General features: G+C 36.8%; 1 protein-coding gene across 1 annotated transcript in view; it reads right to left on the reverse strand.

The window, feature by feature from the left end:
- The window catches only part of LOC130853882 (uncharacterized protein C8orf34-like), a 111,244-nt gene that overhangs the window by 25,076 nt on the left and 67,352 nt on the right, over nt 1–18,816 (reverse strand). The window contains 2 exon segments of the mRNA XM_057736318.1: nt 7,063–7,191; nt 14,732–14,863. Of these exon segments, the coding sequence (XP_057592301.1) occupies nt 7,063–7,191; nt 14,732–14,863 (261 nt within the window).

The following is an 18,816-nucleotide window of genomic DNA, read 5'->3' on the forward strand; positions in this document are numbered from 1 at the left end:
TACTGCTCTATTTCAGGCTCTCTTCATCTGGTCTTTGCCCTGAGACATGAATCGTGTCAATTCCATCTTCCACGTGGCACCAGAGTGATTGTTCGGACACAATCGTCCTCATGCCCAACTCCCCTGCCACCTAGACGTCCACCTGCGTTGCCTTTATTACTCGCTTCATCCTGAATGCATCAACGATACAAAATTTTCCTCTTTCTTTGAAATTTTTCTGTGCATTTTCTTCCTTCTTTTAACACACATGCTTTTCTCTCTGTCAGGAACCTCCCTCCTCATGACACATCTTCACTCTCCTTTTACCTTAGTTTTACCTTGTTATCCTTATAGACACCACTCAGATATATTCTCCACCAGGTTGGCCCTAAACCTCCTTGTGGAAGGCTCTTTTAGGCTCCCACAAGCCTCCTAAAGCACCTTTTACAAGGCTTTGAAATCCTGCTTTTCACACCTGTCTCTCCTACTAAAAGGTAAACTTCAGGTCTGCACACACAGGCTGTTCCTCTTGTATTCCCACATAAATGTCTGAAGACCAGATGAATGAATGAACAAACAATTGCCACATTATCTGCTTCCATTTTTCACTCATAGGCTGTTATTCTCTAACTCCTCAGGCTGTTTGTCAGAAAAGACTTTTTGGGGATGTTCATGATTGATGAACTAAAAAAGTCATCTGTTATTTTTTTCTTGGCTGAGTCCAGATGGCTATTATCAGTCACAGAGCATAAATATCTGTCTTCTGTTCTCCCAACAGCTGGGCTTTTTTCCTTGGAAAAGCTCCAGCCAGTGTTTCACATGAACTGCAATCTGCAGACCAATGTCTAAATGGACTAAAGATACTCATCCTATCATTGCCTCGCTTCAGAGAAAACTGCTAAAAGCAGCAAAAGCCTTAGGCTCAGAAAAGCCTACTTGCTTACCTATCTATTTATTTTTAGGCATAACTCCTTTAATAGATAGGCTACAGTTAAAGCCAAAGATCTCAGCAAACAAATGAAATATGCAAATACCAAAACCCATGAATCTGCTATCAAAGGCCCCACACTTAGAGAAGCAGAAGGCAGATCTGCAGTGAAGAAAGAGTAAGGGAGGGGTCGCAGAGAAGATGTATCAGGAAGAAATGGAACCACAGGTGGCACTTGCCCAGTGAATTATGACTGAATTATACAGTTATCACTGTGCTACATGCTGGGCAGTCCAGGTGCAGGGTGCCCCTGCCTCCCCGCAGCTCAGAGTCCAGAGATCTGTGAAAGCAGATCACAGCATTTAAGTGTGTATAGTGAAAAGTATGGAAGTACAAAAAGAGGGGTACCAAACCCATTCCACAGAAAGACAGCAGCAGTAAATCATGAAGTGGCATTTGAGCTGAGGCTAAAGAGAGGAGCAGAAATTAGCTTGGGGCAAGTGTGGGTGTGATTTCAAGGCACAGGCACAGCATAAGCAACTAGATGAAATGGAGGAACACCAGTGAGTGTGAAAAAACTCCCCTGTTACTGGTGCACAAGTGGCCTGATGATGAGTCATGAGAGATGATACCGGACACATGACTAAGGCTCAGAGCATGGAGCACCTCCTATGAGGTTTTAAGGAGCCATTGAATGTCTGCAACAAGTAGTGTCAGGTCTTCACTATAAATCCATCCCACTGACTGCAGTGAGGGCTGTTTGGAGGAATAGAGAATCAAGAGTGTGGACAGGACTGGTTATTTATGCCTCAAACTATTTCCTTATTTCTCCTGGACTCACACGCTAGCTACATTCCCCAGCCTCCTCTGCAGTCAGTTGTAGAATGTGGATGATGTAATGGGGGTACTTACATCTCTAGGGATTAGAAACCACCCCGTAATCCTCTATTGTCTCCTTCTGCTTTCAGGACCCTTGGATCAGGTGCTAAAGATGGTAGAATAACAGGATAGAACAGTCTGCAACCTGGGAACACTATATTGAGTGATTAAATACTTATACTGTATTAAGTCACAGAGATTTTGGCCATGAGACTTCCCTAACGTAAGGTTATGGTGATCCCTCCAGCCACAAGCTCAATATGGGCAGGGACTACACCTGTTTTTTCTGTCACGGGGCAGGAAAGAAATGAAACAAAATGGAACATGTTAAATGGATAAACCAGTGGTCTGGTCAGTGATGCTGGGTATGAATTAGAGGGTTCTAAAAGGGGCAGAGTAGAAATCAGACCCAAGATAGAGGGAAAATGTCAAGATGGGGGAATTAATTATTAACAGTTATGGAGAAAGACAAGTCTAGAAGGGCTCCAGTTTGGCTGAATCAGTAACTGTTGATGCCAACAGCAGAGACAAAGCATGCAGAAGAAAAGTCATGGTAAAGAAGGAGGTATGATCTACTTAGATATATTGAATTTAGCATGGCAGTGGGATATCCACCATCTTGCACAAAAGCATAAACAGTCTGGATGGGAAATACACTCAGTTGAGTTAGCAGTGTAGGGGTGATAATTAAATCTATGAGGGAGGGTACGGCTGGACACAGTGTTTGAAAGAACAGAGGCAGAGAATGAACTGTGGCAACAGCATTTATAGTGGCAGGAAAGAAAGAGGAGTGTCAGAACGAAACCTGTAAGAAATGATGTGTAGGGCATCCACAGATGATCAAATGAGGGCCAGGTCCCAGAAACTAAAAGATTAGAGAGTTTGAAGATAGAGTAATCAACGGTGTTAAAACTACCAAAACAATTTTGTAAGATGATGAAGACCATTCATTCAGTTCAACAATTTGGATTCAACAGGTGACCACAGTGAGAAAGGTCTGAGTAGAATGACAGGTGCAATAATACAGCTACACTGAGGAGTGAGGAGGATGAGCAGGTGGAGACCATGCATGTTAACTATTCCTTTTGAAAATTTGGATAAAAGAGGAAGAAGGAATTCTGATGCTGTCTGAGGTCACTCAACCTCAAGAGAAGAGCTTTTGGGCGTGTTTGTTTTAACATTAGTTAGAGCTGTGTTGTTCAACACGGGAGCCACTCATCACACGGCTAATGAGCGTTTGAAACGTGGCTCGTCCACGCTGCAGTGTGCTGCAGAATAAAATTCACACCAGATTTTTGAAGACTCAGTATGAAAGAAAAAGAACACAAAATACCTCAATAGTAATTTTTATATGGAAGACAAATTAAACTGATAATAATTTAGATATACTGGGTTAATATTTTATTAAAATTAATTTTACAGCGTTTTTTTTGCTTTTTTTGTAATGTGCCTATTTGAACATATAAAACCACACATATGGCTCATATTACATTTCACCTGGGCAGCACTCAGTTGAAGCACGTTATTGGCTGTTAGGAATAAACAGTAATAACACTAATAATATCTGTGGCAGGCAGAATTCTAGGACGGCTCCCAAGATACACACCTGTGCAGTCCCTTCCCTTTGAGCCTGCATAGTGGGACCACTGAAGATGAAAAGGTGTCACTCTCTTGATTTGGTTACTAAACAGCTAACTGAGTAAGTCAGAAGGGAAGTTATCCTGGTGGTCCTGACCTAATCAGATGAGCCCTTTAAAAGAAGGCTTAGCTTCAGAGAGATGTTCCCCAGTGGCCTCAAGGAAGAAACGGTGCATTGTTGTTGTGAGAGGAGGCGGCCACTAGGCAAGGCCCTGCGAGTGGTCTGAGAACAACCCCTGGCCAACAGCCAGTGAGAAAACAGGGATCTTAATCTTGCAAGAGCAAGCACTGAATTTGACTAACAACATGAATGAGCGTAGAAGATGCAAGCCCAGGTGAGACCACAGCCCCAGCCAACGCCTTAATTTCTGCCTGCCCAGACCCTGAGCAGAGGACCCAGCTACCCGCACCCATACTCCCGAGGCAAAGAAATCATAAGTTAATAAATTGGTACTTTCTACAACTGCTAAGTTTGTGGTAATTTGTTATACAATAATAGAAATTGAATATTACATCTAACATTTAATTAGCAGTTATTTTATACAAGGCACCATATTAAGCACTTTCAGATAGTATCTCAAGAGATTTTCACAAAACCTTCAGAAATAGCACCATGATTATGGCAATTTTACAGTAAAGGTGACAGAAACAGGTTAAGAAATATTCCCAAGGTCACAAAACTAATAAATGGTATTATTCCAAGCCACTGAAGTTATTCTAACACATCTACCTTGAGTACAGAATCATGGCATGAAGAATGTCACAGTTCATGACTGACGTTAAGATAAAGCACTACACTGAGAGGTTTGCAAAAAGCCAGAAAAAGAGCATGGTACCGTCTGCATAAGCTGACGGCTGCAGAGATGAGATAATTCTACCATTTTCAGGGATACAAACGATTTTTTGCTGTCAATCTCAAATAAGTAAATACTTCAAAAGTATGTAACATCTTTTAGAAAGTAAACCTAAGATAAAGCAAAGACCAGCCTTGCCAGAAAGATTTCTATTAGAGACTGTATAAAAATTAGGAGATCACTAAAAACTTTCAACCTTTCCCGTGGCACAGGAGGAAAAGGTCCACAATAACAAGACAATGAACATTCCTTTTGACCATAACTGGAGGAAAGAGTCTATTCCCTAAGTCTTCCTAGTCAATAGAACATGGTTAATAAAGTTACCATTAGATTAGAGAAAGAGTTACCAAGCCAAAGCTGTTATAAGAGTCAAACAAGATCAAACAAGAATGAACAATATCCTGCCTCAGGAAGATGGAACGGTTTGAGATTAAATAGTTCAATTCTGGGCAGCGAGATCATTAAATAAACATCAGTAAATGATAAAGCTGCATTTCTACTAATTTAAAATTAACATCTCAGGTGAACTGAGATACATGTTGGGCCTAAGACAAGAAGTTAATATTAAATCTCATAGTGAAAATCACAGAAACTCAAGTCATCCAAGAAAGTAGCATTTTGTGCCAAAAGAGACAAAAAATTTATACAGAGAAATGAGCGAACCCTCCCTGTGTGACCAACTGCCCCCTTATCCCCCCATAAACGCCACCACTACTGCCACAATAAAACAGAGGCCCCTTAAAATGATCAAGTGAAGCCAAAAGCAACTTTCCATCATATACATCATATACATAGAAGCGCAACGTTAGACCTCGTTCTGGCCAAGCTACTGACTCACCCAGCAACTTCTCTGGCCCTAACTCTGTCCCAAGAGTAATGTCCTAAACCTGCATCTCTTCTATTCTCCCGATCAGTCGCTACTCTAGCCATTTTATTTCTCCAGACTTCCGTGCATGAATTAAATGGGCCCCTGTCATAGACCCCCACTAGCTTCTGCTCGGAGGACTCAGTTGCAAGCCCCCATCTAAGTCCACTCCCAGGTTTTCCTGTGACAGACCACAGCGTGACCCTTGACGCTGCTATAGATCTGGGCAAGTGCATCAAACTCCCTTATTTAAAAGTTTTGGTTAGTGGTCAAATGCTTTCTTACAGATTAACAATGTCATAACAAGTGTTTAAAAGGCAGCTGTCACATATTTTAAAGGACAAAAACTGACTAATACTATAAGTGAAGATGTGTAATAATTGGGCATTTTCTTCGATCTTTTTTTAAACTTATGTTTATAGACAAATCGAGAGTCTGTAAAGAGCCACAGACTCTGTCCAAAGGGGTAAGATACACACACACACACACACACACACACACACACACTAAAAGCCTTTGACATATTAATAGGTAAGGTTCTTTTCATGAACATAATAATTAGCTAAAAACTCACTTCATCATTATTTGCTCTAAAAGTAAATCTAGCCAAAAGCAGGATTTTCTTGAATCCCAACCAAAAAGTTTCCACTAATGGCAATATTATGAGACCCTACCATAAGCCAAGCTAACTTCTGAGACAGGTTCACTGCATAAAAGTCTAAGAAAAAAAGGCTCTAGTGAATTATAAGAAGAGTGAAAAAACTAAATCTCTCCATATATATAAAATTATAATATAATAAAGTATGCAAAGATATAATTACAGTATAATACAATATATAAACACACACATGTGCGTGTGTGTGTGTGTGTGTGTGTGTGTGTGTGTAGGTATATACATATATAAAACCTTTCCCAAAATATACCAAGGGAAATTTTTAACTTTGAAAAATATCATGAAACTAGTAACACTATGCCATTTTAAAAAACATACTGATCCTCAAATATTACCTACTAGAATTTGCCAGTGTTCTATTTTCCACTTAAGAATCTTGAATATTCCACAGCACCAAAAGAAAATTTTAGTAAGGCTATAGCACTAATATGTTTCTAAAGGTGCCTAATTTTTAAAATTGAGGGCTACTTTAGAATCAGAGAAAGACAGAAATACTCTGAACTCACTACTAAAACCATAAAGTATATATCTATTTCTACATATATAAAATGCATTTATCAAGTAAGAATATTTATTTGTCTACTCTCATGACAATAACATTTAAAAGTTTTTACTTGAAATATATCATTTTAAACCTTCTCCCCTATCAGAAGAGGGAGACAGAATCATGTCTTCATGATCTGCAGATGACAGGACCAAGGCTCGTACAGGTTTAATGATTTACCTAAGGTTATTCACCTCACAGGTGGCAGAGCAAAACTTCTAACCCAGGCCCTTGGATTACAGGTCATTACTTTTACAAAAAGGTACGTTGCTAGGTTTTGAGAGGATTCTAAGAAGAATCTGGCCCAGTTACTATCCTTAAAAAGTTGAGAAACATCAAAAACTCGTGGAAGAAATAAGCATGTGCATTAACTGGGATGACACAAAACAACAGGGTTCAAAAGAGAAGAATGAATAAGGTACCATTAGGTGTACAGCTGACCTGGGTAACAAACAGAGACCTTGCAGAGATAATGGAATCAAATAGCCATTGGGGGGGAAGGGGTCTATAGTACCTCCTACTCTGTATAAAGAGTCTTCCCATGAATCTGTGTAACACGCAAGATCAGTCCTCATTTCCAATCTCACGCTCTTAGAACACCTCAACCTCTCATGGAATTATAATGAGGATGTTGGAAATAGGTTACTGTAATAGTAATGAATTGGTTAGGAATTCCAATTATAATCAAGTAAATGAACTTACTTCGAGAGAGATTCTCAAGGGCTTTTCCCAGTTTCTTGCTCTCTTGAAGGATGTGGTTCAATTCATCAAAATCACGGCTTTCTGGTTTAGTCCTCCAATTCCACTTAGGATGATCTACTGACCTTGGCACTATGTTTAAAAAAAATGATTACTTCATAAGCATGCTACATAATGATAAAAACTTACTATTCATCATTATGTGAAAGATTGTATCAAGATCAGTGCATAGAATAAAAGTGTTTGGAAATGGTCTCCTTGTGAGCAAATAGAGGGGAAGTTATGAAGCTGGGTTTTAAGAAATGTTTTAACTGAGCAAATAAAGGAAGTGTGACAGTGTTTACAGAAAAAAAGAAAATTCAGGTGCTTGTTTAAAACTAATAGTTTATAGAAATCAGGGAAAAACACACAAGCAAATTATATTTTATGTTATAACAGCTTAACAAATAATTACTACCTTCTTCATGAACAATTAGTTAAATGTTTTTAAGACATTCTTGCTGTCTTCTGATAAAACAAAACAGACTGAAGACATATTTACCTTCACTTTCCCTCAAATTCCCACTAAAATTATATTATGGTATTTTTCTTTTGTCAAAGAATTGGTTGAATAAAGAGAGAAGACATCATTAGGCAAGAAATAGCAACATATTTTTTTTGGAAGATGCAAAATGAACTGATGGGTGGTAACTGGATTTAGCAAGGTAGAGAACACTGAAATTTGGTCCCTAAAGAGAGAGATGCCCCCCCAAAGTGGACATTTCCTACCATTTAAACATGAAAGCACCAATCAAGCAGGACCAATGCCAAAATACTAAGGACATAAAAACATAACTGCCTTTCAGATTGGAAGGACCCATAAAACTTCCAGGATGATGCAAGGCATATTATCACAGAATTTTACAGCAGTGGTGATACAGAAAACAACTTTAAAAGCTTTCAGGGACAAAAACAGCAAATCAAATTGTCATCTAACTTCTCAATAGCAATGTTTGGTCCCAGAAGACACAGGAGAAATTCCTTCAAAATTCCAACTGAAGAATACTTCTAACTTAGAATTTTATACCTAACAAAGGAATCAGTCAAGGTACTTTTAAGGACTCAAAAATGTATCTGGCAAGCACTCTTTTTCAGAAAGCTCCTGATGGAGGTGCTCCACCCTGTAAGTAAACCCAAAACTGGAAGACTTGAGATTCAGGAAACACATGATTCTCCATAAGAAAAAGGGAAAAAATAAGCCTCAGGATGACAGCAAAGGATGGTCCCAGCAGAGAGCTGAGAAAAAGGCTAGAAACTAATGAGTCAAGACAGGAGCGAGAGGACAAAGGACTACAGGACAGAAGTCTCTAAAACTTTTTAAACGAAATGAAGTATAAAATATAAATTAAAATAAGACAGAAGAACACGATGTATTTAAGCATATTGAGAGTGTTTAATATATACTTTAAGGCAGGGTTTGGTGAAGCATTAGTGATGGGTACAGAGAAAGCAAAGCAAACAGAAAAACAAGCCAATTATCAATTCTAGAAACAAATTAATAGTTGGCTATCTTATGGCTCTACTGTGAAAAAGGCTAATTAACATAATCATAAAAAAGCAATGCAGAGTATACATTAACCAACACTTGAAATATCTGCCTGCCTATACTTTGAGGATGTGATGGGCCCTGGATATAAAGCACAATGTCTTACAAGGAGGTCAAGAGATGATGCCTCTAATTTAAAAACTAAGAGAACTATGTAAGTATCTTCTATATTTAGATATGTAGATCTGTTTACCAAAGGAAACATCTAGGGTTAAAAGTAGTTCCACGTTAGAAGCAGAGCAGGAGCAAAAGAAGGACACTGTTGTCTTGTGGTGCTGATTTGCTTTTTAAATCGCATACATTTTTGTTTTTATAAAAATAAAATACTTTAAAAATATTTATATGGTAAGGCTATAGGAAAGATAGTCTCAACCTGTTGGAAATTTTGTTCTGCCATCTTTTTAAAAGTAATTCAGAAATGTTTATTATAATAAAACATAACCCTCTGACTCAGCAATCTTATTATGTCTGGTAAATTATCATAAATAAATGAAAACACTCACAGTTATGTATATATGTATAAAGTTGTTTATTTTATCGTGCACTTTCTAAAGTGCATGATATTTATTTCACCAAAAAGTTTGTGCTGGCAAAACTTCAACAGGGGAATAAATCAATCATGGTATATTCACACTATGGTACAGGTATGCACTTGTGAAAAAGTGTAACAGATCTAAGTTTATTTGCATGGAGATATGTCCAAAATATATTTTAAAATAATGAAAACAAGCTGCTTAAGAATGTGTACAGTTTAAAGCCAGTTTTATAAAGCAATTCGACTCACACATTTTATGTTAGTTTATATAAAGAAAAGGATGTAAAAGGATGCAAACTATTTTAAAAGATGTGAGAAGATACAAACTATTTCCGAGGGAGTAAAATTTGAGGTGGCTAAAGGGCGAGAGACTATCTTTCTACATGCTTGTAATTTTTTCATTGTCAAAATAAGCAAATATTACTTCTATAATTTACATAAACCTAAACTAAAAACATGCAGCTGGCTTCCTCTGTGTTTCTTTGTTTAAGGGACTCGGATGGAGATGTCAGCTAATATCAACACGCCAGTGTTCAGGCGTGGACAGTGGAAGCAGTGATTGTGATCTATGGTTCTAGAAAACACTTTCAGGCATACTGCTATTACACTGCAGGTCATTCCCCAGGAGTTCCTGCGGGACATGCCCAGGCACAGGGAAGAGAAACTCAGAAGAGGAGGCACAGAAAACTGTATTTGAACCAGATCCTTCAAAACATTTACTGGCACTTTTGTCAACCTTTTTCGAATAATTTTTCTAATCTGCATCATTATATTATCTAATTTTCCTCGAAATTACCATTCCTATTAAGATCTCTTCAATTAAAAAAAAGAACATAGATTTTTTTTTTTTAAATCAGTCCCAATCGACCTCCCCAGATAATCATGAGACGTGCCCCACTGCCCACCCTAACAGTCTTTGCAGAACACTACCTGAATGCATCCACTTGGGCAAGCCCAGGTAATACCAGCAGAACTACCCAGCCAATTTGCTGAACCATGAGAAATTATAAATTGTTGTTTTTAGCTACTGAGTTTAGGGGAGATCATATGCAGCACTATAGAGAAATGAAACAACACCCAAGCTCTTTTCCTCAGCAACTTCTGAAAGAAACTAAGACAAATTTCTTTTTATATTTTTGTAGCTTGCAACAATTTGCTACATATGTGATACCAATTTACCAGGGGATCCAAATCTAGGACAAGGAAGGCCACAGTGTAATCATGGTCTAATCAACTACACTGGATGATTTCAAAAGATGTTTTGATAAATAATGGAAGGTGATTTGGAAGTCATCAGCCCAGTATACAACCTCCAGATGAGACTCTCTAAAGGTTTCTGATGGATTAAAAATCTTGCTTAGGTCATACTTAGTATTAAAAGTCAGGGCTACAGTTTAAATACATTTTCTAAAAAATATCCTCTGGAGACATGGAAAACTGCAGAACAGTATAAACAACATAATACGACCCACACGAGGTGAAAGAATCTGAGATCAGGGACAACCTGTAACAACACTGAGACAAAACTCACCCCCAGAGCAGGAGCCCATCCACAGTACCGTGTATATGGGCATGCTCCATTCGCTCATACAAAGGTCACTACTTCACAAAACAGCCTGTTGTGTACTGAGCAGGGCCTATTTTGAACAATTCTGTATGATATTAACCAAATTCTGACTCACTGATACCTCCACCAATCGTTTCCATCTGTGGCTTAAATAATAAATTTACTGTTTCCTCCAAATGACTTTTGAGATACTATTTACCCATTTCTTTTCAACCAAAAGAATTTCAGTTATTTAGATCTTTCAACTCTATTTTCTAAAATTTAATAAATGCTAATATTCTTTCCTGAAAGTTTCTCCCAAGTATTGTACTTTCATTTAAAATATACGAGGAGATTTCCCAGTGCTACGGTTATAATATACCTAAAACTGATAACAGTGAGTTTATCACTTCATGTCTCCTGCCTTCTGCATTTTCATGTTATGACTTTATTATGATTTTTCAGACATCGCGTTGCCATCTTCATTCTCTTATATCTACGTAACTTGTGTTTTCTATACACATGCATGGTCTTCTCATTTTTTTCCTAAAATGTTAGTAAATATTCAGCTATTCCTCTTTGTATACGCTGTGCTAAATGCAACATTAAAAAAATGAAAAATCCTCCCCCAAACACAAAAGCATCAATAAAATTACTGAGGACTGGTTTTAGTTTTTGGTTTTAACTGAAGCTACTGTACTTACCTCAATTGTCTCATCTGGATCACAAATCTGAAATGGCTATAAAAGAGTCAGTGCACACTATCATGCACGGGAGATTGACAGACAAATGCTCTTCTGGTCCTTTCTGCCAAGACCCTACTCATCATCCCCAACCATTCCACCAGAACCACCACTCCACCAGGTAAACAGAAGAAATGCTTGAACCACATAGGAAAAAACCTCACGGAACTCTATCTGTTATATTTTTCCTCTATGACAAATCACAATGGAAAGTTAAAAACAATGATATCGTGCAGATCTTTGTACGTATACCAGCTTGCACTGCATAAGGTGCTATTTTTTGTTATCTGAAAACACACAGCTTCTAAGCTGTTATCTCGTGAGACTAGGACACATTTTAGCACTAATCCATCCTTAAATTCTCCTCAATTACTCATTTATTCACTCATTTGTATAGCACAAAGCACTGTACTGGTTCCGGGAGTAAACCAGTGGCAATAAATGTAACAAAATTCCCTGTACTCACAGAGGTGACATTCTACTGGAGCTCACAATCTATTGGACAGGCTAATAGGGTATTTTGTTCTTCACAAAACTGGCCTAATTAATATACAGTATCTATTTTTAAGTAAGCTTTAGCAATAAAGATCTTTTTTAATGAATTTTAATGATATTTACCCCATATGAAAGTTAATGACAATATTATTCTTTTTTCCTTTTAAGAACAATCACTTAGAAAGCTTTTTATATTTATTACATAAACATTTCTGCCAGCAATACTTCAGTTAAGAAAATATCCTTTTATTCCAAAAGTCCTTTTATTTAGTTTTGTTTTAAAATAAGAAATTGATGCAAAATTTTATCAAATACCATTCAAGTAATATTTGAAATGTCACATGACTTTTCTCAGTTTACCAATTTGTATATTGTACCAACATACACATAATGGCAGTCCCAAAAGGAGAAGAAAGAATATTTGAAGAAATAATGGTTGAAAGATATTCCATGTTATGCTAATTTAACCTAAAAAATGCATTTTGGATTTGTTATGAAGTCATGGTAACTTGAATATCTCTAAAACTCTTTTGTCTCTCCAAGGTCACAAACTTACACTTGTGTGGTTTATTTTAGAAGTTTCATTGTTTTTGTTTCCATCTTTAGGTCTATGACCCATCTCAGATTGATTTTTAGTATGAATTAAGGCAGGGATTAACTTGTGTGTATTCTTCCATATGAATGTCCAATGTTGAAGGGACTGTTTCTTTTCCTATTGTATTGCTTAAATGTCTTTGTGGAAAATCATTTAACTGCATATGTAGGTCTATTTTTAGACTCTTTACTGAGTTCAAATGATCTATTTCTCCATCCTTTCACCAAAATCACACTCTCTTGATTGCTGTAGTTTTATAATAATACTTGAAGTCAGGTAGGGTAAATTCTCCAAACTAGTTCATGTTTTTCATGACTGCTTTACAGAATCATGGTCCTTTGCCTTTCCAAATCAATTTAAAATAATACTGCCAATTTCCAGGGATCAAATGCCTTCCAGAGTTTGCACAGGGATTGTACTTACTGCAAATAGGAGACATTTATTTCTCTGTTCCTCTTTTCTTGCCTTTGAGAAAATAAATCAAAAAATTTGGGGCATCTTATTTTAATAAACTTATTAACTTTTTATTTATGCCTTTTTGTGCTTCTTCTTAGTGGTGCTTTACATATTGCAATATGCAGCTTTAGCTTACCCTAGTCTATGATCAAAAGATACTCTACTACTTCAGGAACAACTTATATTTCAATAATGTATTTCTAACCAATAACTCTGAATCCTATAATCTTGTTGTCATGTATATTATCTCTACATATATTATTAAACATTCATGATACTTTGCTATTAATTTTCTTTTAAAAAGCTAACAGTCCAATGGAACCAGAGGTTGAGAATAGGTCTCCTGAACAGAAAGAGATATCAGATGCCAGCCCACCAGTAACATTTTGTGGCTACATAGCATCCTATAAAGAGCAACAGCTCTACAAAATGAAGGACCTTACAGCATATTACCCTCAAGGCAATGAGACCCAGGACTCAGCCCTTTAAAATCAGTAAGCCCCTAGGGTTACGGATTTATCATTGGGAGAGGGGGAGAGAGACAGATATTTCCAAGGATAGAAAGGGAAATGTAAGACTGAAAACTGATTTCATTTTTCATTTACTCCTTTTTTTTTTTTTTTTTTTTTTCATTTAACGCTTATTGAGCCAGGAACTGTACTTGACATTACTGGGAATATGGTTGTGAACAACACCTTTAAATTTTAAACTTGTACATTTTTTTAAATGTTGATACAAAATTTAATAATCCAAACTGGTGAAGCAGAATAATTTAGCTACAATCATAATTTTAAAAGAACATTGGTAGTTTGCAGTACTTCACATAATTCTCACAAGAACTTTGTAGTTGATACAATACTTTTTATGAGTATCACCATATAAATAAAGAAACTCAAGGAGTTAATTTCAGTCATTTCCACGAATGACCCAAATTCAGATTCCAGTTAGAACATAATGCTTTTTCAAATTTTTCAAACAAAAATATTTTCTACCTATTCCTTTCTCTCTTTAAATTAAAATTAAACATCTCACTCTGTAACAAGCACAAGAAACTGATGTATAAGAACAGCTTTCAAGCTCTCTTGTCTTCCAAGAATAACTGGCTTGCTACAGTAAGATCCTAGGCCATATGACATGTTTATACGTACGTGGTGGTAAGCAGAGCATTGGAAAAACTCAGTGGCTAGTAAGGCAGTGGGAAAGGGGGAGGGGCACTGAGAGAGAAGGGGTACTTATTGTAGGAGAGAATAAATACACAAGCTTCAGTAATAAATGAGTAGGGCTTCAGAGAGATCCTGGGTGAAGGATTTTTTAAAAGTTTTGGTAAATGTTTTGAACAGAAATCTTCTTTGCTTTCCCTCTAAGATATTTAATTTGCTTTTATGTTCTTTGTTAAATGTAGGGTTGGTATTGCTCTGAATGTGATAAAATACTGCAACTGTTTATGAGAGGCAAGGGACCTGCTCCATGCAGTTTACATTCTTAAAAGAGTATTATACTCAAAAAGGTCTAAATCAATTACACATGCTTGAGATTATGAGTGAGTAGCTATATATAAATAGAACTCAATGTTAATGCTGAAACAAATGTGAAATTCATTAGAACTAATAGCCAGAAACATCAGATTAAAAATTTGGCTTCAATTCTTACCTTTTCTTCACTTTACTCACACACACATACATACATTAAATAATATCTGAATAAGACACTTCCTTACATGATTTTGACTCTGGTGATGGTGGAGAAATATTAGACACAGCAAGGTCACTTTTTGACTTTTTAGGCTTCTTTGCATTTAACTGCCAGGGTTTATCATAGTTTCTGAAGTCCCTTCTTGTTCCTTTATGTTCTGTTAAAACAAACAAAAAAACATAAAAATAATAAGTGATTTCATAATTGGTCAAAAACTAAATCCACAAAGTAATTAGATATACCTGGTAAGTGCTCTATTACCTCATCTCAAAATAATGCAAATATCCCAAAGTACTACTTTGCTTTATTTACCATGTAAATTTGAGTTCTGAATTTGATATGAATTAGCTTATATATGAACATGATTAAGATCATGTTAAACTGTGAAGTTATTTGAAAGTCTTTTTAAGGCACAGATGACTTAAAATAACACTATAAATGGGTGTCACAGAATAAAGCTTTGTATTCTGTTGTAAATAAAAATAGCTAAGTGTTTAAGTAAATTTTACTCATCTGATGCTACCTTATCTATTACTCACTACAACACATAAAACCACTGGTGCTCACCTACACTTCTTCCATAGCATCACTCATTTTTTCCACTGTTCTGTTCAAAAGAGAGTAGTTTAACCACCTTTACTGAAAGCTATAGTTCCCCTTCAAAGGTGGTCAGTATCATACCAACTCCCAAATGAAATTATCTTTCCAGGAGTGCATCCCCCTTAACTTCTTTGGATTCCATATTTTTAGACAGACTTATATTGTGGAATTTTTTTCTTCTCCTATTCTCAGGACATTACATTCTCCTCATCCCCATATCACCTAACTGTTCCTTCTCTGTCTTATTCATTGCTTCTTTATCTCTCATCTATATGACATTCCTCAGTCTCCTTCTGCCTTCTTGTTTATATTTAAACATTTTCAAATCATCCGAGCTCTATGGATGACTCATAAATCTTTCTCTGGCTACCCACTTATTAATACCAAGTAGACATCATGAAATATTATAAGGATTCCTCAAATTTTCATGCTAAGTTTGTACTTAATGAAGTTATCCAATTTTTCTACTTCCAACATCCCTTTAAAAGAGGTATAAACATTCTAAAACACTAGGAACAGAAATATTGGCCTACATTCTGCCAGAACCCCAGAAGTATTTCCATAGATATAATTAAGACAAAAGATAGGCATATCAGAAAGAGACCAAAAAATTTCTAGACAATACTTGCTCCTACCTCAGATTCATCTCCTTATGCTGTTTCACAACCTATCAGAATTTGTCTTTCTACATCCAACCTAGGACGGTAATCTCTTCTAAAGCAACATAGCTAAAAGAATAAGGAATCATGGACACAAAACAGCATCTTATGATACAAAGAAAAACTAAAAGGAGCCAGAGAGGAATGATACATTGGATTTTGTGGCTTTTTGAATTCTCCACTATTGGAAAGAAAAAAAAAATCCACATTAATTTAAATATTCTAGGGATGATATTGTTCTTTTTAGTTGGCTGAAAAGAGATGAGAGACTGAAAGTCACTTAGTCTCTGCTAGAGGTCTACAGGATTTGACCAACAGTGGAAATTTTAGTAGCAGCCATGATTTCACCTGTCTCTCCCAAATTTTTGAAAATTATCTAAACAGTTCCAAAATATATGATGAGGGAACAAAGAAGAAGAGTCTACCTACACTATTTATTGACAAACCTAAAACGAAATAGAACACTCATTTAAATTCAAATAAACAGAAAATAAACATCATTTTAAGAAAGAAGATTCACTACAAAAAAAAACAAGAATACATCATTCAAGATATAGAGGAAATTCATAGTTTTGGGGAAGATTTACTATGAAAAAAACCTTTAAATTTTAGAATGTGTCTATTTTATCTTAATAAAAATAAAATACACTGTGAAGCAAGAAGAAATGAGAAAAGACATAAACTATAAAAATATAACTACTAAGAGAAATTAAAGAAGATAAGGAAACACTGACAGGAAACTAAAATGCAATACGTACCAACATTTAAATTTGTGTGCAAAGCCAGAAAGAGAAAACCAATATTACAGAAAACTGAATCAGCGACACAGAGAACACACTTGACAGACCTCCCTAGAAGTTACCATTAAACTCAATTTACACATACTTGACTTTCCTGAAGAAGAAATCAAAACAAATACAATAGAAGCATTATCTAAGTACACAAGAAGAAAACTGTTCTAGGCTGAAGACCTGGGTTTGCTAATTGAAAGGATTCACTGAATAAAATGAAAAATTAAAGAAAAGAGACAAACATCTGGATATATTCCCAGTAAACCTGTGGAATATCAGAAATAAAGAAAAAACAAATCTCATAAGTATTTAATAATAGAATATCTAAAAATGAGTAAAAACAAGGTTGCTTTCAATTTTCTCCTAGACATTAAATGACAGACTTCTGAGATCTTATGTCCCAAGATGCTAGATGCTTTTAAAAGCGAAAAGAGGGCACCTTTAGATATTTTCAAAAAGTATTAACCTATATATTTTGATTATTGAGACATTTTCCAACTAATTAGAACAAGCACCAAAAGAAATAATTCAAAATTACAGTTTAAACTGGCATTATTTACTGTCACCTGAATTATAACTTCTTCAGTTAATATTCATATCCAAGAATTAGTCAATACTTTCCTTCTCCCTCCTGCTATACCCTTCCCTCTAAAACCTTTCCTCTGCACCTTCTGGGGCACATATTCCACGGTAAACAAATAGCCCTCCATCTTCAAATCCCCTCCTTCAAGTCAGAAGGGCCACCTCATTCTTTCCATAAGAGCACTCCCCCCTCTGCAGCTTCCTGGAATGGAGGGTGTTCATTCCCCCATGTGTCACCTGCCACAGGCTGGCCTTTTCTGGTTCATCCATGTTAAGCTGAAAGTTTCTCTCTTGTGGTAAGTGCTGCCTGTCTACACTGCTAGCCACTCTTCATCACTGCATCTTCCTGCTCCCGATTACTCCCGCAGCCCTACCTGAGACACTGGCACAGTCGCCCTTGACCTTTCAACAACGTGAATGAAACCCTGGTGACCTCTTAATCCTTAAACAAACCATGCACCGAACCTCACACTCCACTGTGCTCCTCAAGCCTAAAGAGCTTCACTTCCCTGGACTTCAGACACCCCCAAACTCAGGCCACCCACAGGACCTTCTCATCATCTGGAATCACTCCACCTCAAAAGTCTTGATCCCGAATGTCACAATTTCCCTGTCCTTCTCAATCTTTCATGTTTTCACTGTACCTCCCCCTACACTGGCCTCTCAAAGGTTTTTAGCTATCACTTGCTTTTTATGTCTAAACTGTTTCCTTGTTCCCTACCCTCTCATACCAGACCACATGCTTTGATCACTTGCACAATTTACCCACAAATATCCTCAACTCCTTCGCAAAACTGTCCTTCCACCCTCCATCCTCACTGTGGTACAACCACAGTTCTCATCAGCCTCTCAAACAGCTTTGCTGCCCTTCCTCTCAGCATTTCTGGGCACTGTGGGGAAAAATCACAATCTTGCCCATGGTTTCCATGATTAATTCATGTCCCGAACTTCAGATAAGCCCCAGAACTGCTTCAGTCTTTTTTATTTCCCTTTGTCAACTCTTTTTCTCTTCCCTGTGGTGACTTTTCACAATTAGTATCATTCACTTCACTTTTCCCTATTCAATCCCCAAACCTCTTGTCCTCAGCAAACAACCTCACTTCTTAACAAACAGGCAACATTTAAGGCAAAAGATAACATCTCACACTTGCCTTCTCCCAGTCCATCTCCTACTCTAAATTTGACCACAACTTCTTCCATTCTTCCACTCTCGTGGTTTTAATGTGTGCAATCCTGAATGTCATACCTGCGACTCCTGCCTTAACCCATCTCCAGAGTTTTAGACTCATATCCAAGAGCCTGCTGGAATTATCTACTAAGATGCCCCACAAGAAATTCAAATTCACCCAAAGGAACTGGACTTACTAATGGGCCTTCATAAATTTAGTCCTGTGTTCCCTTCTTGCTTTATTAAACAAGCAGTTATGCCATTACCCAAATTGGTACACTGAAAGTTATAATAATCTCCTCTCTCCAAG

The sequence above is a fragment of the Hippopotamus amphibius genome, chromosome 5 (assembly GCF_030028045.1).
Source record: "Hippopotamus amphibius kiboko isolate mHipAmp2 chromosome 5, mHipAmp2.hap2, whole genome shotgun sequence".
NCBI lineage: Eukaryota > Metazoa > Chordata > Mammalia > Artiodactyla > Hippopotamidae > Hippopotamus > Hippopotamus amphibius.